Here is a 20,727-nt window from a genome sequence, read left to right as displayed (position 1 = left end):
TCATGGAGGGAACCGCACGAGCCGATGTATGTGGGGTTGGCATCATTCTCCCCATTTCACAGACGGAAAGGAGACACCGCGGGGCTGACGATTCACCAAGGATCGCACGGCAGGCCAACACAGCCTCGGCTCTCCGTCCTGCTCACGCTGCCTCTCGTGTTCGGAAACCATGGCTAGGACAGAGAAGGTTCTTCGAAAGAACGGGAGAGCAGGAAGTTTCTGGTGGAGCTAAATCACTGGTTTAAATGCTCAAGGCAGGAGAGCCAGCACTCCGTCTGTGTCCCCTGTCACCATGCTGCCTCCCGGGCTGCCTCCCCCGCTGCTCTGGACACGACACCTTCCCCTTTGCTCGGATATGGAGACCAGTTTGCCCAAAGCCAGGACCCCAAACCAGGCCTGCCCGACTCCAGGTCTGCCGTTCGCAGCCCGCGGCTGGCCACTCGCAGGCGTAAACAACGACCCGCTGAAAGTCCACCGGCTTCTATCCCTTCAGAGGCCAGCACGTTCTCGGCCTGCGCTGCACCTTGAGCACACCTGCCTTCTCCTTTCCGGGGAGTTTTTCCTACTTCCGCCTATATTTTCTATTTCCAACAGCGAATTCTAGAAACAAAATAGTTTACGATGCAGAGCGACGACCGGGAGGCTGAGAAACTGAGATCTAAGCCTGCCTCTCCTATGAATCAGCAATATAGTGGGTAAAACTTATCAAGTCAGCAATAGCTCCGCAACATTTATGAAACGCCTGCTGCGTGTCAGGCATCAGCTTAGCCCCCAGGATACAAAAATGATTAAGATCTGCGTCTTGCCTTCCATTAGTTTGTTCGCTTTTTTCTTCCTAATGCAATCCTGAGTTTCTTAAACACGGGATTATTCTAAAGGTAAGGTGACGGGTAAAGGGCGTTGCGTTGGCTCATTCGCTATCTACGTACGTTATTGACATCCTAACTGGTGCACGATGGCACTGCCCTCAGATCAGAGTTGCCCTCAAATCCCGTAAGAACAAATTAACCTGATGGCGAACATTCACAGTACGTGTGAGTTGCCAACACGAACCCCTGTCCCCTGTCCGTACTTAGGAAAGTATCAGCGAAAGTGCCAGGAAGTATTTAGATGATAGGGAAAAGCAATCTCCTTCCGAAGGAAACTGATTTCCACGTTACTGTTAACGCTGGTGCTGGCCACCATCATCACCACCACTGCTGTTTTCTGCACATCCAGGGCCATCAAACACCGAGACCACGAGAAGGGCTCTAGTTACAGGACGTGCCCAGAGTCTCACGTTCACTTCGCAAGGTAGGTATCTAAGGGCACCACTGCCACCATTTGATTCATGGGAAACGCAGTTCATTGTTCCAATTCGCCCACGGCTGCAACCCCGGTCCGCCTGGGTCCCAGGCCTGTATGCTCGGTGAGCCCCAGCAGCCCCCAATGGCCACACGTCATGCCCTTGGACACAGAAAGGGGCCGCAAGGGCCCACGCCAACTCGCCCCGTACCTGGTGGCCATGCCGAGCTGTGACGGCTGCTCCCCGGGGCTGTGGCTCTTGCCAGCCAAGCACTGCTCTGGCTTACTTTCCTGGAGAAGGAGACGAGAAGGAGTCAGGGGAGTACCAGAGAGAAGGGCCGGTGTGCCACGACGGGCTCCCCGGAGCCCAGGGCAGAGCCCCGAATGCCGTCCCCAGTGATACGCGCCCCACGCATGGCAGGTGCTGATTAGTGCTTTGCTTGGATGCCTTGAGTGAAGCTGAGAAAAACTGTTTGACAGAAATGAGTCTGTTTTCCAGAAGTGCTGGTGGCACCAAACCAAACTTCATAATCGCCGGAGCTTATGCAAATGCTTTATCAAGGGCTGCTTGGATACCCGAATATTTTCAAAATATTTTCTTATAATTGCTGATAGAAATGCTTGAAAATATTTTCACACCACATTTTGCTTGGGAAAATGCTTCTCTCCTTCCCAACACCACACACTCCTCATAGAAAATGCTCCTCCGATGTACCAGAAAGAGCTCTGGGACTCTAAAGAGATCTGGGCTCAGTTCTGCTTCTCTTGCTTGGGAAGCTGGGGCAAGTCATGGAAGCTTCCAGAGCCTTGTCTCCTCACCGGTAAAAGGGGGGGGTGATAACATCTACATCCTAACGCTGCCGTGAGGACCACAGAGATGCTGTGCCCACACAGGGCCTGGCCTGCAGCAGGCAAGGGACCAGAAGACATCCACCAGCCCCCACACACGTCACGGAAGTCATCAGATGGGAGGACCCAGGGCAACGGGTGTCCAGTTGAATCCCACTATTTGCAATCATCTGGTCAGGAGGTAGGTTAGTGGCTTCAGTGTTAATAAGAAAATGAGCAACGTAAACATCAGGGTGACCATCGTAACATCGGATGAATACGAACTATACCCAAATATTCGTTAGCTCTTTATAAGATTGATGTGATAACATGCCCGGTAACTTTTAATCTATCTATTTATTGAGGTAACATAGCCACCACTGTCAACAATCCTTTATTAGACTAGTTCAAAAATACGTTAACTATCTGAAATAAATGTATTTCAGTTTTTTTAAGAAATACTTAATTTCACAACTTCATGATTTCCTTCATGCTGGCATTCCCCTTAATTCAAACTGGTGCCAATGGGAATAATCTACAATAAATAGGCCTTTGAAATAGCAACCAGCCTTCTGCCTAAATTCTAGAACATTCTACCCCCTAGGAAGGGAACTAGAAAGGCCCTTTATGTTTTAAGTCACCTAAAGTAAAGTATATGTTTGCCCTAATCTGTTCATACCCTTGGAGATAACGGAATAATCACTACCACTCAGGTATGCTGAAAGAAAATGTCAAAGAACAATTTCCTCTTGATAAAAACTTCCATCAGACTTTTTCCCTTTGAACTCATGGAATAAACAAATTGAGATCACTCAGGTTTCTGTTAGTATTATAACAACCGACTTGACTACTGTCCTTGGGGTTTCTCTACACTATATACACTATATCAGCATTCCCTCAAATATTTGCCAAACCCCTGCTCTGAGTCCAGTGTGGGCACCCAGGATACCCAGGGATCAGAGCCAGACAGGGTCTCCGCCTTCATGGAGTTTAGGATTTAGAGGAGAAAGAGATGTTAATAGTCACACTAATATGACTACAAACTCTTGACAAAATTTATGAAGGCAACATTTCACAGGCAGGACTATGAGAGCAGAAGGCAGCAGCCCAGACTAGTCTGCCAAGAAAGGGCTTTTTGAGACACTAGTCAATTAAGTGAAGGGGAGTGAGAGGGGTCCCAGGAACACCAGGCAGTGTAAATGGCATATGCAAAAGTCCTGGGGTAGAGTGTATGTTCAGCCAGTGAAGCTACAGTAGAGAAAGCAGGGGGAGAATGGCAAAAAAAAGTTTAAAGAGGGACGCAGGGGCTAGGATACAAGTGTTGTAAGCCATGTTAAGAATATTGGTCTCAACCATGGAGAGACCTGGGATCCCAGAAGGTTTTCAGCAAGGAATAATATAAATTGGACCAGTCTCCTAAGTCGACCAATGCACCTACGGTATAGACGATGAAGAAGAGAGGGCGAGAAGAGACCAGCCGACCACCAGAAGCAATCCTGGGAGGGACGGCGCCAGCCTACGTTTGTGGGGGTGGAACTGGAGCGAGGTGGGTACATGTGAGAAATATTTAAGATGGAAATTGATGGGACCTGATGATGAATTAAATGTGAGACGTGAGGAAAAAGGAAGGGTCTAGCCTATGGAGGGACACCGGCACCATTTTCCGACCAGGGTCCGGCAAAGGAAGAATTCACAAGAAAGCTGTGAGGTCAGTCTTCGAAATGACCAGCTTTGAAGTGTCTCGAAACATTCACATGGAATAGCCACGTAGTTGGCTACTTGGTAAGTGAACATGGAATACAAAACAATGCCTGATTTGCAAATAAGAGGAGTCATCGCACGGGCATGGGTGGGGCTGCCCGGGGAAAAGGAGGCCCTAAGACAACCCTCGATGACCGCCCCCCCCCCCCTCGCCGGCTGCCCTTCCGGTCGTGGAGCCAGAGCGGGGACAGCCTTAGGAGGAAGGAAGTCGGGTGGACACAGGGGCATGGAACCTTCAAGAAATAGGTTGAGAGGTTGACAGAGAGCTGGAAAGAAAGCATAGGCATCTACAGAAAGGGAAACGAAAGCCATGCTTTATTGAGACACGCCCTTTCAGTGACATGACTAACGGGAATCGGTCTAGCACGAGGAATGTTACCCCATTCAAACGAGACTCACAAGCAGCAGAGGGCTGCTTAACTTTAAACAGAAAAGTAAACTCTCAGACCGAACCCCTTCTTTTCACAGATGCAGAAATCCCAGAGGGGCAGTGACTTGCCCGCAGTATCCCCCGCCAGCCAGGTCGCAGGGCCAGGAGGTGAACCGAGGCTCTCTGGCCACACCTCCCCTTCCTCGGCCCCTTCCCCCCACCCCCTGGGAGGCCTCTCGCTGCTTCTCGGCAGGGCTGGCTCCCAGAAACCCAGTACTGCGCCTTGGGCACATTCCGCTCCCATCTGGAGCATGAAAACGCACTCCACAGACCCAAAGTCGTCTGGGCTAAGTAGAAGCACCCTTTGGTGGCCCGTGCTTACCTCTTTGATCGTGGTGTTTCTTCCCCTCCATGAAAACCACCACCTTCCGCCCTTTCTGGGCATCTTATCCCTCACGAGAGCTTCCACAGTGGCCTGTTTTAAACGGATGGGAACATAAATAATGGAACCAAAAAAAAAAAAAAAGATCCACTCAGCACAGTCAAACCAAAAGACGCACGCATGCAAACCAAAGGAAGATTAAAAAAAAAAAAAAAAAAAGAAGAAGAAGAAGAAGAAGAAAGAAAATCAGAGAAAACACGACATACTCTTCGTGGCTGAAAAATTTCCGAGAAGCAAAACCTAATGGCGTCCAAAATTACATGAAGATAACTTAAGCACGAAGACTTAAGAAGATGGTGAAGGGATAAACAAACAACAAATAAAAATAAAACACAACATGACGACAACAACAAAAAAAAAGAAAGCATTGAAAATCATTAGTGATTAGTACGACCAGAAGTTTGCAAATTAAAGTGATCTACGGGTTAACATACCGTTACTCTCGACATGATGAGTATAAAAGAAAAAATGAAATGACCGACATGATGTATAGGGTAAAAAACCGTTTTTAAACAAACAAAAATAAATAAATAAAACGCACAGGATCTCTTTAGTGAATGTAAATTGCCAAATTTTGACCGACTGAACCGGAGTAGATGCACTGGGGTCGAAACCTCAAGTATTAACAAGAAAACTCATACTCTTGCCCTAAAGAAATGAGCATTTAATGGGGGAAGATCAAATAATAATTCATAATTTTCTAAGTATTTGCAAAGAAGAAAATATCAATCTTGAGGCAAATCCCAGCACCAGGGAAAGGGTTCACGGAACTATCAGGGAATCATCACCCCCGCTAGTAATGAAAAAACAGTTTATGTCTTTCAGCCAAACAGACTGCAGGTAAGCAGAAAGAGAAATCATTCACATGTTTCGCCTGAAGCGTGTTTCTTTCGGTCATTTAAAGATCCCTACCTGATACAAAAGAAACTCCTAATATACCAAAAAGCAAATCCTTCATAACCTAGTCACAAAGAGGATGATTCGTACAGATGTTGATTTCCCCATTCGTCCTAAATTCATCCATAAACGTAACAAAATCCCAATTAAAACAAAAAAACAAACTACCAGGATTATCGTCGTACCTAGACAAAGTGATTCTAAAGTTCATTTATAAAACAAAAAGATCCCAGAAAATTCATAGACAGAAGAGTATTAAGTAGGTCCAAGCCGCACTGGATATTAAAATATGTTTAGGGGCGCCTGGGTGGCGCAGTCGGTTAAGCGTCCGACTTCAGCCAGGTCACGATCTCGCGGTCCGGGAGTTCGAGCCCCGCGTCGGGCTCTGGGCTGATGGCTCGGAGCCTGGAGCCTGTTTCTGATTCTGTGTCTCCCTCTCTCTCTGCCCCTCCCTCGTTCATGCTCTGTCTCTCTCTGTCCCAAAAAAATAAGTAAACGTTAAAAAAAATTTTTTAAAAATAAAATATGTTTAAAAGCTACAGTAATTAAAACAGCGTTATGTTGGTACGTGAGTAAACATATAGATGGAACAGAAGAGTCCGGAAATGAACCTAAATCCATAAACAAACGGAATACATGCTGTGGCTGTAACTGCCTAGCAGTGGGGGAAAGAGTCATCTAACAAAAGGTACTGAGATACTTAGGTAGCTACGCCAGACCTGGTTACTTGATGCTCTGGGCACATCATCCCCTTTCTTTCTTGCCAACAAATCTAAAACCCTGTTCAAGAATCAGGTGCAGTATGTTCTGACCTCGGTTGGTCTACGTCAGTCATAGTCACTGTTTTGCCCGCAACCGCTTTGGAGGTGATCACGTGACCAAGTGGTAGCCAGTGAAAAGTGAGAAATCTGTCTCCATCCTTCCTATTTGGGAGGTGGCTGTTTGAGAAGACGATGTGGGGGGACAGTCGCCTTGTGAACATAAAGGGAAAGCCAAGAAAATCACGGAGAAGTTAACCCAAATTCATCAAGCCTGAAACTACCAACCTCTAAGACTCTAAGATAAGAAACCCCTATTATTTAAGCTACTTGTAGTCATTCTGTTTTCTACAAGCAAAGCATCCTGATGCGACAACCAACTGGAAAAAACAAAAAACAAAAAAACTGATTTTGGTTCCCGATACCTCTCTCACTCTCAGAATAAAACCCAGACCGGTCAAAGATTTAAGAAAATACTAGGAGGGGCGCCTGGGTGGCGCAGTCGGTTAAGCGTCCGACTTCAGCCAGGTCACAATCTCGCGGTCCGTGAGTTCGAGCCCCGCGTCAGGCTCTGGGCTGATGGCTCAGAGCCTGGAGCCTGTTTCCGATTCTGTGTCTCCCTCTCTCTCTGCCCCTCCCCCGTTCATGCTCTGTCTCTCTCTGTCCCAAAAATAAATAAACGTTGAAAAAAAAAAAATTAAAAAAAAAAAAAAAAAAAAGAAAGAAAATACTAGGAAACAGGATGGTCTGTCTATTTTCCCAAGTTTTGCAAATGAGAAAGCAGGGCCGTTCAAGGGTGACACGAGACCATAAAAGACAGACAAAGTCTACATGTAAAATGAATCCTATATTAATAAACACAATAAGCAGGGTGGAAAACTTACTGACAGCTCGTAAAAAGACTTAGGATGTGTATCACAAAGACTAAGTTTAGGGGCCACGCGCACTCCTTCTGTGAGCTAACTCCTCTAAGGTAAAGGAAACTTCAATTGCATTGGTCTTTTTTCTTACTGCTGTGTAAGAGCTGAGAAATGTAACATAAAAACGTATCCTGGGCCGGGGCTCCTGGGTGGCTCAGTCGGTCGAGTGTCCGTCCGACTTTGGCTCAGGTCATGATCTCACGGTTCGTGGGTTCGCACCCGGCATCGGGCTCCGTGCTGACAGCTCGGAACCTGAAGCCTGTTTTGGATTCTGTGTCTCCCTCTCTCTCTCTGCCCCTCCCCTCCTCGCACTCTGTCTCTCCCTGTCTCTGAAAAATAAATAAATGTAAAAAAAAAAAAATTTTTTTTTTTTTTTTTTTAATGTATCCTGGGCCACGGATACCAAGGAACCAGGCGGGGACGAAACAAAACCAGCAAGGGAAACGTGACCTCAGACAAAGTACCACCACCAACGAGGTCGCAGTCTCCAAATCCCAAAATGCCTCCCCACGCAGGCACGTGCGTGTGCAGCAAGGGGTGAGCACGGACTCAACAAAGTCAGAGGAGACTTTTCGAGAACCTCAGATATCGGAACTAGCTGATCTGCTACAACACCAAATGGCACAAAGCACTTGCTAAGCGGACGAGGGAGACAAGGGGAGGCACGGTGTTGGCAGCACGAAGAATGTATAATCCAGCAGGAAGACGCAACGCCGGAAAACTGAACGATTCCAAGCCCAGTGTGCAGCGGGTCCCGAGGGGAGCGTGAGAGCATGCTGGGCCACGGGAGTCCACTGCCCTTCTATCCCTGCCTCCTCCTTGCGGCCATCACGCTGCCTGGGGTGGCTTGGGAACCGCCAGACGCTGCCCGCTCCCCGCTTGGGCCGCTCGGCCCCGGGGCCTGCTTCCTGGCTGAGCAGCACCGACACCCCCAGCGTCTGATGCGCCGTCTCCCTGCACCCAAACTGCCACCGGCTCCAGCCCTTCTCTCTCGTCCCCTCGTCATCCCTGGGCTCTGACATCCGGGCATCCACCTGCCCCCCCCCCCCCCCCCCCCCCCGTGTCCCTAGCGCGGCAGGTGTCGGGAGAGGAACCCTGGGGGCAGGATTTGATCTGGAACCGCCAGGACTGGGAGGTCTCGCCCTGATAAAGGAGGGGAAGGCCATTCAGCATGCAAGAGAGGCGGACTCCACGAACTCCAAAAGGACGTCATGTGATGAACTTTGTGGTGCTACGAGAACAGTTACGTTCCAACCACCCAGAGGAGTCTCCCCGTCGCTTGCAGGGCCGCCTCTTCTTCCTCGTGTTAAAGCTCACCTTTGGCAAAGGCTTCTGGAAGGCCTGCATCGCCAGGAGCAGAGGGGCCGCCGTTGTCCAGTTATAATACCTGACGGGAAAAAAGGAAACAGATGTCAAAGATGAAGGCTCATGCTGCAAGGTCTTACAAGCGTCATGAGAAAAGAGTCATGGAAAGTTCTGGAACTCCAGCTGGGTCCCTAACGGGCCAACACCCTAGCCCTCCCCCACATGCCCCTCCCCGGCAGGGCCCCTCGTCCCGCTGACCCCACAGCAGCCAGTCCCAGGGGCCAAGCACAGCCAGGCAGGCGCGGTGGCCACGGTGCCACCAACGTGCCTGTGGCATTTCTTGCCACGTTTCATAAAAAAGGCAACCAGGTACCCCAACTTAATACCTAAACACCCTTGACTTCCCCTCAGGGAGGAAAGCTTGCCAACAGGCTACAAAAACACCTGCACGTCCCGTGACCTCAGACACCCAAGCCGGGGGAGGTACGCGGTCTATTCTGTTCCCGCCTATGTACTACACAGGCCTGAGGCCCAGGGGCCAAGTGCTGAGATTGGACACGTTCCGTAATAAAACTAGGTAACGCCACAGGATCGTGCCGCTAGTGAAGAGCTAATAATACACTGGAACGAAGATTCGTTTTACATCTCTAAGGTTTATACGCCGTCGCCATCTCTGCATCTGAAAAAGTGCATTTCCCACAGCGTGGCGTGACAGCCAAAATGACCTCCCAGAGGAACCTACTTATTCCCGATCTTCACCACAAGATTGGGGTCATCAATGAGAGCTGGGTTGTCCACAAACTGCTGATACGACACGGCTTGTTCCAGAAATGCATCTGTGAAGGCAATAGTAGGGAATAAGGAGAAAATATAAGGAACGTTCGTTAAGGCCAGTAGGCTCGCTTTTCACTCACTCACTCACTGGCTCGCAAGTGTCGTCCAGCCGTATAGACAATTCTTCCACTGCGCTTGGAAAGGGGCATCAGTTAGTTCTGGGGACGGGGCCTGTGCAGAAACGAAGGGAGGCTGGGAGCAGTCGGAGGGGTCGGGGAAGCGTACCCGCAGGCAGCGAGGCCGGGAGCAGGTGTGTGGAAAAGACGTTTACATGCGCGGGTGCATCCGCGGAAGCAGCTGAACGGTAAGCGGGCTCAGAAACCAGGCCACTCAGCTTATCAGTCACGCTTCTTGGCGCGAGCTTGTAGTGAGCTCGTACTTCACCCCCCCCAAACCTCGGTTCCCTCCCTCGTCTGTAACGTGGGGATCGGAACCACGCCTGCTTCCTCGGGGGCTATGAGGCGGGACAAGGTCATGCGTGGAAAGCACGGCGTCCTGAAGGGCTCACTCAGAGTCAGGGCCCCGGTGCTGATCCCTGTCACCTGTTGCAAGTGCCGGAGACGGCGTGAGACCTGCCCGCGCTCCGAGAGGCGGGAAGGCCACCGGGTCAGGAGGCCCTGGACCTCAGCCCTGACTCCGGCTTCTAGAACGAGCTCTGACCCAAAGCCCTGGCTTCCACTCGAGGTCCCCCATTCAACTGGGCCACGTCTTGAGCCTAGATGAGGGCTCTGACCACCTCTGTAACCCTAATTTGTTCCTACTCTTTCCCTCGGGGTGTCCTATATCCCCCGAACGAAACCAGGACCCAGGAGACCCAGGACACTGAGAGTCACCCCTGTCCAGCAGAAAAAAAAAAAAAACAAAACCCTGGTCACGATGCCAACTCGGAGTGCCCACGACACGGATCTTTGGAATCCTGATTCATATTACCAGCAACTCTCCTCGCGGACTCCCAGCCATGGGAATCTGGCCTCATCTGTACGGACCCCCGTGAGATGACGGTGGGGGCGAGTGTACCACAGAGGGGGTACCACCGACACCCCAGCCTCCTCCCACCCCTTCCCCGCCCACAGAGTGCTCCCCGCTTTGGGGCTTCAGAGTGGCCGGTGCCCGAGATCCGGAAACATAGTGTGGCTGGTTATTAGACGGGGAGGGGGCCTGAGAAAGACTTCCTGTAATGGACCCGACCAGCTGGGTCACATTAAGCAACTTCTTTCAGTCCATCACCAGCTGCCGGATCCGCTGGTTCAGGTTCCAGAATAAAGGGCCCCAGCCTCGCGGAGAAACTCACGAAGCCCTGAAGGGACCTGAGGACGGAGACAGGAGTCTAGGATGGCTTCTCAGGGCAGGAAGGGGAGATGATGGCTTCTGAGCGCCAAGGGTTGAAGTGCACACCCTCACCTACCGGAAAGCACCACCCCCGGGGGGGGGGGGGGGGGCGCGTGGTGAAGAACAGTGGAGGTAGGAGGAGTGGCGTGAACCGTGAACGACAGAGCCCTCCGGCCGGCAACATTTGGGCCTTGAGCGACAATGAGTCACTTGCCCTACCCGAGGCAGCCAAGCAGAAGGCGACCTTGGACGAACTAGAGAAGCCCAAGCTTCCGGACGTTGCGGCCGGTGGCCACCAGGGGGCGCCCGTGGCTCAAAGACGGGCTCCGAGGCCAGGCTCTGGGGCCGCGCTACCTTTGGTTATCTCCCTGTTGTCGCTGAGGCCTCCGCAGAGGGAGATGGCGATGGACGGCAGGTCCCTCGGGCTGTCCGAGGTGCTCTCCACGCCGCTGTCGATGCCAGAGCTGCCCACGGACTGCGGGGACTGGTTGGCCGACCGGGCGCCGTTGTCGCTGGTGTGTCTGGCCAGCCCGGAAGGCTCTCCGCTGGAAGGACAGGGGAGAGACTGTGACATCGAGGACATCAAACGACTCCCGCCACACGACAGCCCTCAAAGGAGCACAGGAGGTCACCTCAGGACCACGACAGAGAAAGAAAGGCAGGCTCAACGAATCACCTTCGGAGGGAAACAATTATTTTAGCCTCCTGGGGTCCCCTCCCAAACCCATGGGAAACGAACTGAGGAGAAGGCACGCTGTCCTAAGAGGCCACGGGACTGCCCAAGGGCCAGCCCTCCCTGCAAATCCCAGAACCGAACAGGGGCCCCGAGGGCCACGGGAGAACCTCTCCTGGGGAGGGAACCTCTCCCAGGGGGCGGCTGCCCACTCTTGGCCACCGGTTCAGGGTGTGGGCCACACTGCCCGCTGCGACACGACCGTGGGTGTCACCGCGGGAGCCAGCCGCGAGCTTGCGTTCCTGTTCCGAAGGTGGGAAGCCAGCCGCACGGAGACCCCCACGCGCGTCTCCAGGGGAAGCCCACTGGCGTTACCGGTTGCTTCGCACAGTAAAATCTGAGCCTCCCACTGCCTTTTTCTCCCTCGCTCCTTAGTCAGCCATGAAGGAGGAAACCAGACTCACACAGAGTCACCTAGACAACGGTAAGAGGAGTGAAAATAAATCTTACTTTTTGGGAAAATACAGCGCAGCCACTTCCGGGTCCATATCGGTGAGGTCGTCCAAGTAGACGCCGTCGGCACCAAGGTGTCGGCTTCGTTTGTCTGCAAGAGCAAACAGGCCAAGTCAGAACAGCGACCTTCCAGAAGCGCGGACTTCTGAGGCGCACCAGACGGCACTTAAAGCGCAATGTGCAACTGTGCTCACAAGCGGCCCCCCGGCCCAAGAGCACAAGGGTCAGAAGTCAGCAGCCCGACTCCAGACGCCGAGTGACCCCAGTGCGCACGTGACCCCATCACCGCCAAGCGTGTGACCCTGACCAAGTTCTGTCGCCCTGCGGCGTCTCTGTCCCCCCGCGTGCGAAGCGCCTGAAGGGTACTAGGTGCTCCGCGTGCTGAAGCGATTCCTGTCGTCATCCTCATTAGCATCACATGATGAAGGCACTCATGACGCAGGCCCTTCTCTGGGCCAGGACTCCCGGGGACGGCGGCCAAAACGGTGCAGGGCCGGTCGCGGCGCACCAGGACCGCCGACTCCCTGCCCACCTCTGCCAGGGCATCACGTCACCGGCTCACACACGTCCGGAAAACCGCACAAGGCTGCGCGGTTACCAGATCAGGCGTGACGTCAGCGCCTCCGGGTAGGCAGCTGGGTGTGTCTTAAGAGAGCAATTATGGAGCACCGACTGTTTGCCAGCCGCCATTCTGAGCGCAGGGGACACAAAAGGAAACCAGACCAAAAGAGTCTTGGCCTCACAGAGCACGTATACGCGAGGAGGGGCGTTCCCAGCAAAAACAGGCCAACACCCAAATGCTCATCGGACGCAGGGATAACGCGGCGTGCTCGCGGCAACGAAACCAGGGCAACGTGCTAGACCGAAACCCGGGGCAGGGGGAGAGGGGACCAGGATGAGCTCCCTAATCAACTTCCTACGTAGCCCCAAGTGTGTGAAAAAGACTGCATCCCCGTGGATCCCAGCACCCCGATCTACAAAGTGAGGGGGCTCACTGCACCACCCCCAACAGCTCCTTTCGTCTCATTGTCTATAACTCAATTCTGATACCTTAACACCTTCAGCAAAAGGGCACAAACTGAACGCGACGGCTGTCCCGGTCCAGCACCCACCTTGACGTGTTCAGAACAACCGAGAGAAGGAACCCAAGCGTGCAGACAGAGCACCAAGTTCATGCACAAGGAGCCAGCACACGCGGGCCTTCCCACCTTTTTTCCTGGAAGGAGAATCTGTCTTGCTTGCCATCGGGGCCACACTGGCAGACAGGGGCTTGGGGTCTTCAATCGCGGGTAAAGGCGGGGCCGCGGCTCCTAAGGCCTCGACATCTTCTTCGTTCACACACTGCACGTCCGTTGGAGGCTTGCTCGACTCTAAACCGGGCGGCACGGGAGGCCTTGCCAGCGTCGGCGACTGGTCACTGAACGCATCTGAAGATTCGCTCTGAACGGTCTGAAAGTGCGTCTTATCACAGCCTTTCCTACCGTTTAATGGACTGCAGTCTTTCATCTTGTGTGGAGACTAGATCAGAAGGGCAGAGAGAGACAGACAGACGGACACAATGGTCAGAGCGTGGGCAAACAGGAAAATAGAGTCAGCTGGGGAAAAACGATCAACCAATTGCGGACATTTAAGCCTCAGGAGCCACCCGGCGATTTCCATACCGGCCAAAAGATTCTAGAAAAACCAGACTATCCGTAGCAAATGAACTTTCATATATGACATCAGCTGCCAAAGAGAAGTCAGTGGGATTAGTAAAGGCCGACAGATACAAGAGGCTCAAATAAACGTCCACCAGTAGAACAGGAAGTATATTCATACGGCGGGTATTTCGCAGCAATGACAAGAGATGAATTACAACTACACACAACAACATGATGAGGGCTGTCAAACCAACCTCTGCTGTTAGAGCAGGGTGCTGTTTATCCTTCTGGGGGGTCAATCTGAATAGTAACTACAAAGGCTGGGGCTTCCAAGTTGCCGGTTAAGCCCCGCTTCTCCGTCTGGGTGCAAGTCCCGTGGATACATTCGCAGTGTGAAAGTTTATTTTCTGCGCACTTATGATCTGGGCGTTTCTCTGGACGCATGTTCTATTTTAATGACGTTTTACCCCCAAAACGTGAGTGAATAAGTAAAGATTTGGCGGCCGGTTCGCCTGAGTGGGAAACTAACATTTGATTCTACTTCTCCAAGGAGTTTCCAGTTCTGGAAAAGATTTATCCAAACAAAAACCAACATGCAAGTTATGGGTTAGAGAGAGAAGGGAAGGTATTCGTTTCTGGACCTGATCTCACAAGCTTCTAGCACAAATGACAACAACACTACAGCACGTCTGTGGTTGGAAGCGTTTTGCCAGAAGAAGTGATGGGTTAGCATTTTCACGCCGTTTCTCCAGCAACAAATGACACGAGTTTGTAAAGATGGTTGGCTAGGTCAGCACTATAGCTTGTGGGCAGCGAAATCAGCATTTTTCTGTGAGAGCTAAATATAAACCCAGAAAAGGAAAGAATCCACAACTTTGCCCCAACAGACCTTTCCTGCAAAGGGTTGTTGGTCTGGATTCTTCACAGGAGCGCTTTCAATGTTCACTCATTCATTCGTTCTTTCATTCGTTCATATGACAAATATTTACTGGGGTTACAAGATGCTCTAGCACGTTCTAAAGGCTTTATGATGTTTTTTAAAAATTTGTAAAAATATTCTCACGATTCTTTTAGTAGACTAGAATATGAAACAAAATTTCTCAAAAGAAAAGATTATGATGCCCATTTCACGTTCTTAGAAACCATCTTCGGTGTATGGCAGAACGGAGGCAGGGGGAGAAACTTACCTTTGCAGCCTGGGGCAATTCTCCCCAGAGCCAGAGCATTTCTAGGTTATTCTTCTGCACCGTCCTATCCACGGCCTTACTGACCAATTCCGAATCACTTTTAGGTGTTGAAGGTCGGGAGCCTGAAGGACTTAAGGAAACACAAATCCACGATTAGACTGGGAAGAGACACTTTTCTTAGATGTCTTCGGTCCACAACTCTACGGTTCCAACAGCCCAGAGAATGCACACAAGCTTCATGACATTCCCACCTGTGGCCACCAGGGGGCCACAGAACGCGCGGCAGGTGGAAGGTGCCTCCCAACGTGGGCCACCTGCCCGCCCTGCTGGCGAATTCCAAGAGGAGAAGGGGCATTTAGAAAGGAGAACTGAGGAAAAGGCAGATGACAATAGAAAGGGGGAAAAAAGAGTTTGTTCTCACCTCGCAACCACCCATCTTTCCCCACCTCGCCCTGAGCTCACCTCCCCTGCGTTCTCCACGTCCAAACCAAGTCTGGTAGCTCTCAGCTGCGGAGGGGTCCCGCCTCTCTCAGACACGCCCCCATCCAATTCTACATTTAACACATTTACGAATCCCCGCTGGCTTTGAAAACAGGGAACTGTTTCGCGTGCCAACTTTGCCACAAATGCGGATGCCAAAAATACACTCGCTTAGCGTGGCAGGAGCCTCTACGTGGAGATTTTTACAAAATACAAGATCTTCCAGGAATCCGTCAAAGACCCACCCGTTGGCTAAGGCTCGTTCTGTAACAACATAGCCTGAGGCTGAATTCTCAGGCCAGCTTTTAAGTGGCTAGAACTTGTGTTCTCATCCCTCTATTTTCTGTATCTCTACTCTTTGGACAGGGACGAAGCCTTCCCTCTGTGCAGCCAAGAGTGACCGGCCAAGAGTAATCATCTTAATCTATAAACTTCTCACAGCATCCTGAACAACATCCGGAGGAGAAAAACGTAACTCACTTACTCATCCCCTGCCTTTATTCTCCCACATCATTTCCCCCAGCGTTAAACGATGATACTGCACGAAGCAGGGGATGACCCTCTTCCCCAGACCTTCTAGTCTTATGAGCCACCACTCACAGCCATGCTTGGCCTCGCGGCCCTAAGTTCGAGTTCAACTCCAACCGAATACACCTTCCCGTCAGGACAAGGAGCGGTCGTGGACGAAACCCAACTTGTTATCAAACCAACAGGGACCCTTCATGGCCAAATCGGTCCCCAGCTCTGTCATCAAGCCATCTGGACCAGACTAACCACTCTCTGTCCCTCCTCCATTTCACACTGAGGTGCTCATAGGCTGGTTCATCGCCCATGGCGCCCACTGCCCAGCAAACCATCTAAGCGGTACGTTGCCACGGGGTGGCCCTCACGCTCTATTTCACCGGCACGTGTACTGGATGAGTGTATACAATGGGACACGTCCCCCAACACACCAACACACCCTCTTCTGCCCTCTGGGAAGTGGTCCCACAAGAGGAAGCCGGAGCGCTCCCTACATCTGAGGGGTAACGTGCTCATCACCTTCCTACCTCTCTTGCTTCCCTCTGGTCCTACAATTACGTTTTTCTCCGAGGGGCCAATGGTCTTCGGGCACCGGTGTGTCCACAATTACGTATTCAACGTACGTGAGATCTGCAGAGGGGATGTCGTGGCCGCCAGCGTACCTACACAATCGTCACCACAGAAACAGCACGCTGCAATCGGCTCCCTGTCCTCAACACCACTGCACCCAAGTCTCACATCGTCTGCGTCACAAGCTCCTGCTGTTCGATTCTATCACATAAAATATGATCTCTATTTTGTTACAAAGTCCGTGGAACACGGAACTGTCTTACCTGCTGCGCTCAACGAAGTAAAACCCTTGCCACTGAACTTGCCCTAGAGGAGGAGGGGGCCAGCAAATTTTGTCTGGGAAAGGCCAGAGAGCAAATGGCTCAAGCTTTGTGGGTTACGCGGTCTCTGTCACAACTGCACACTCCTGCCACCGTGGCGCCAAACCGGCCCCGGACGACGCGGGAACGAACTGGCCGCGTGCCCACAACACCCCGAGGACGGGTGGAGGGCCGCGTGTGGCCCCACCAGCTGCAGTCTGCCAACCCCTGCGCTAGGAAGAAGGCAAATGCTGACCACCGTTCTCTCGCGGCACCAACTCCAGAATCCCTGATATTCTGATCCTCTGATGGACGCCACAAGCCATAGGTTTCCAGAAGTATCCAGGGCTGCAAATCCGCATTCACAGAGAACCAAACCGGGCGTGGAAGCCGTAAGCTAGGAGTCCCTTCTCTCCCGCTCAACACGCCACACAAATGGCGGCACGTGGGCACCACCGGCCTTTGTCCAAAGCATTCGGTGTGCAAACACGTGCGCACGCTCTATGGGATCCAGGCTCACAGAAGGTGAACCGGGGAGAAGACTCCCAACGCTGAGGGTGACTGATGAGAAGAATGGTGGCTCCAAAGTTTCCCACCACCACATACTGGGCTTTCAAGATCAAGGGTTGTTCAAAGCAGGAGGCTTACAAGGTCAATGGCTGATCTTCATAAGTAATGCATTTATTAGCCACGTTAATAGTTTTCAGGATTCTGGCAGCCCCAGTTAGGCAAGTCCGTTTTAACCGTTCACCGCTTCGTGTACTCTTTTTAAAATGGTCTCTCCTCCGCACATGTAACCCCCAAATAAAGCACCTCCTGAGACCTGATTCTTTAATCACGAAGAAAAACAGTTTCCCACATAGAACTTAATCATAGCTTCGCTGTTAAAGGTTATAAAGTAAGCCATGTAGGTCCACCATGTAGCTTAGAGTATGGGCGACACGGAGGGAAGGAGGCCGAAATCGCAGACCACGGCATCCGAGGAATATACAAACCTATAATCCGAAACCTTAAGATCCCCCTGTGCTAGTCTCTGAAATTCCATTCTAGAAATGTTGTGGAAACATGACTCCATTATTCAGGAAGTCTAAAAAGCTCTTTAAAGGAGTTATAATAACTTCCCTTATACTAAAGATCTTATAAACTTATTTGCTGAACAACCCTCGAGACAAAAGAAGGATCATGTTCCCAACTTTTATTTCATTATTGTGTTTTGCACAGCACTCCACAAAATTAGGAAAGACTCTCTGCTTAATCACTACTAATGCGCAGAGAATCAAATTTAGTAGCGAAAAAAAACATCTAATAATCTACAAATGCTTAAAAACATCGAAGGAAAATAATCATCTCTGTGTATTTGCTTCATAGGTAATTCGGTTAGTCGAATAGATTTGTAAGTGTTAGATCAAAATTTTCACTTGCGTGACCTCTACGGGTTTTCTGCATAAGTAATTTGGTCAATGGTAAACAGACTTTTACGTAAGAGTTAGAGCACAATTTTTATTAGGGAAGACATCCAAGTGGGGAAAAAAGCCCCTCTACCTTTCCGAAGCATAGAAGCGGGAAGGCTGTGAAGGACAAGAGCTAGAAAGGCCTCCCTCGGCCACAACTGCCAGGCGGGGGGCAGTCCCTTGGCAATCTATCAGGCTGCTGGATACCACGTGATAGACATTAAAAGAAAGAAAAATCATAGGTCAATTAAATTACATTTCATATAAATTCTTTGACTAACTCTCCATAATAACACTTGTAAGAAAATGAACATGCTTAGGCATCCGACTACCACAGAGGACTAGGGGACTAGCTGTTGCAATCACTAGGAAATCAACATGAATTTTTTGCACCACAAGAACAGGAAACTGCTAAAAGACTCATTTCACTTTCTCTTTCATCCTTCTGCCCATAAAAGATTGTTTTTCTCTGGTCAGAATTTAGTGCTTGATCAAGCTGCATACACCAAAGACTTGATCATCTCTGCTGCCAGCTGTCTCTTTAAAGAAAAGAAAATGCATAATTCCAAGTATGGAAATGTATCTATTTATCCTAATTTGTAATTGCATTTGACAGCAGTCAGACCCACATGATCTGACATGGTCGCTGTTCTGGATTCAGACAGGAAAACATGAGAGACAGAGAAACATTCCCAGGGTTGAGTTTAAAACATTTGTTTTGGGACGCCTGGATGGCTCAGTCGGTTGAGCGACCGACTTCGGCTCAGGTCACGATTTCATGGTTCGTGAGTTCAAGCCCCTGCATTATGCTCGCTGCTGTGAACACAGAGCCTGGAGCCTGCTTTGGGTCCTCTGTCTCCCTCCCTCTCAATCCTTCCCCCGCTCACTCACTCTCTCAAAAATAAACAAAAAATAAAATAAAATACTTCTTTTAAACTCTTAAAATGAATGTAGAGCGTTTGAACAGGTTTTTCAACCCCTTAGTGGTTTCTAAGTATTCCACATAGTTTTCTTTCTAAAGTACCATGCTTTTCCCTTAGGGTTCATCTCCACACATCTAGGGGCACAATGGAGGAGGTTCCAGAAAGGTCTAACATCTGCACTGTCCATCACGACAGCCACAAGCCACACGTGGCTACCTAGCACTTGAAATAGGACGCGTCCCAACTGAGATGGTCCACACATGTGAAATTCACAATGATCTTACACACTGCGAAATACCTCGTTAATAACTTTCTGAAAACTAGTTATTTGATGATGTTTTGGATATGCTGGGTCAAAGGAAATATCCAAAAATTAACTTCATCAGTTTCTTTTAACCTTTTAAGGATGGCTCCTAGATTATTACAAATGACATACGGAGCTGGCACTATGCTTCTATTGCACGGGGCTGGTCTGCAGACAGATCCCCACAGGGAGGCCTCACAGGCCCCCAGCCCCACCCTGGTGACTAACACTCACTGTCATGGTCGTGGCTGGAAACCAGGTATGGGACACATCTATTTTTCTGTGACTTCGACCCCAGTGCATGCTGCTGACTGTGCTGTGGCATCAGCAAGGTCACTCTAGTCAAACTTGAACCAGGAGTGTGTTTGGCAGACCCTGGAAGGCAGGGAGGCAGGAAGCCTTTGTGACAGGGGCTCCTACACTTTCACTAGAAACTAGAAGTACCTCCAACACATTAGGAACAAGAACGATCCAAGGAAGTCATCAGTTCGCACACCCCCGCACATTTGAGACTTTTTTCCCCCAGTGGCCCTCCCTCCACCGTGAAATTTCAACCCCATGGCCAGACTGTGCAACTGCTTATGTGCTGTGGCCCTTCAGAGTCCGCGAGCCATTATAACATCTAAGAAGTCTTTGCTGCCCAGGAGCCAATTTTTTGGTCTCAGTGGGGGTGAGACCATCCCTGCTGAGGACACACGGTTTCCATCTGTCCCCTCCCCAGTTCTTCTGAGAAGTGCTCAGAGGGGCTCAGGTGCTCTCCGAGTTGGCACTGACAGAAGTCTCTGGAGTCTTCGGGAGGGCAACCTGCACAGGGAGCAGGTCTGGTCCTCCAAGTTTATACCGGATTCTAGGGTGACGTCAGACTTCTTCTCAGGGAAATAAATACCCTTGAGTTCGGCAGAAGGCATTAAGCATGAGGACAGGGCATCATTCTAACAGCCCAGAACCACCTCGGGGGCTCCTGGTGCGACAGCTGTGTTCCTGAGCCTTATCTGAGAGCTAAGTGTCAGGAAAGGCTCAGTCACCTGTTCTCTCCCACTGACACTTAGCACCGAGTAACTTAAGTGGTCTTTCCTTCAACGTCACCTATGGGGAGCCCAGAGCCACGTTGGCAGTTTGACTGCGATATCAGATAGAAGTTTCTGGTCTGCCCATGTCCTTTTTCGATCCTGATCCGTACCTCCTACTCTAAACGGCATTTTTTCACTTTTTTTTTTTTCAATGTTTATTTATTTTTGGGACAGAGAGAGACAGAGCATGAACGGGGGAGGGGCAGAGAGAGAGGGAGACACAGAATCGGAAACAGGCTCCAGGCTCCGAGCCATCAGCCCAGAGCCTGACGCGGGGCTCGAACTCACGGACCGCGAGATCGTGACCTGGCTGAAGTCGGACGCTTAACCGACTGCACCACCCAGGCGCCCCTCACTTTTTACGTCT

General features: G+C 50.7%; 1 protein-coding gene across 10 annotated transcripts in view; it reads right to left on the bottom strand.

The window, feature by feature from the left end:
* LPIN1 (lipin 1) overlaps positions 1-20,727 on the bottom strand; it is a 129,395-nt gene that overhangs the window by 27,167 nt on the left and 81,501 nt on the right. For 4 of the 10 annotated variants that reach the window (XM_086700044.1, XM_086700047.1, XM_086700046.1 and 1 more), the window contains 9 exons: positions 18,155-18,262; positions 14,742-14,871; positions 13,123-13,432; positions 11,912-12,005; positions 11,083-11,273; positions 9,308-9,401; positions 8,578-8,647; positions 4,626-4,718; positions 1,496-1,575 (listed from right to left, as the gene is read on the bottom strand). In XM_086700044.1, the coding sequence (XP_086556170.1) occupies positions 1,496-1,575; positions 4,626-4,718; positions 8,578-8,647; positions 9,308-9,401; positions 11,083-11,273; positions 11,912-12,005; positions 13,123-13,432; positions 14,742-14,871; positions 18,155-18,262 (1,170 nt within the window). Of the gene's footprint in view, positions 1-1,495; positions 1,576-4,625; positions 4,719-4,891; positions 4,970-8,577; positions 8,648-9,307; positions 9,402-11,082; positions 11,274-11,911; positions 12,006-13,122; positions 13,433-14,741; positions 14,872-18,154; positions 18,263-20,727 lie in introns of all 10 variants that reach the window. The other 6 variants (XM_086700041.1, XM_086700042.1, XM_086700049.1 and 3 more) reach the window with 4 other exon arrangements.

The sequence above is a fragment of the Puma concolor genome, chromosome A3, assembly GCF_028749965.1.
Source record: "Puma concolor isolate L17-30 chromosome A3, mPumCon1.1.hap2, whole genome shotgun sequence".
In the NCBI taxonomy this organism is placed as follows: Eukaryota; Metazoa; Chordata; class Mammalia; order Carnivora; family Felidae; genus Puma; species Puma concolor.
This window is presented reverse-complemented; position numbering and strand designations above follow the sequence as displayed.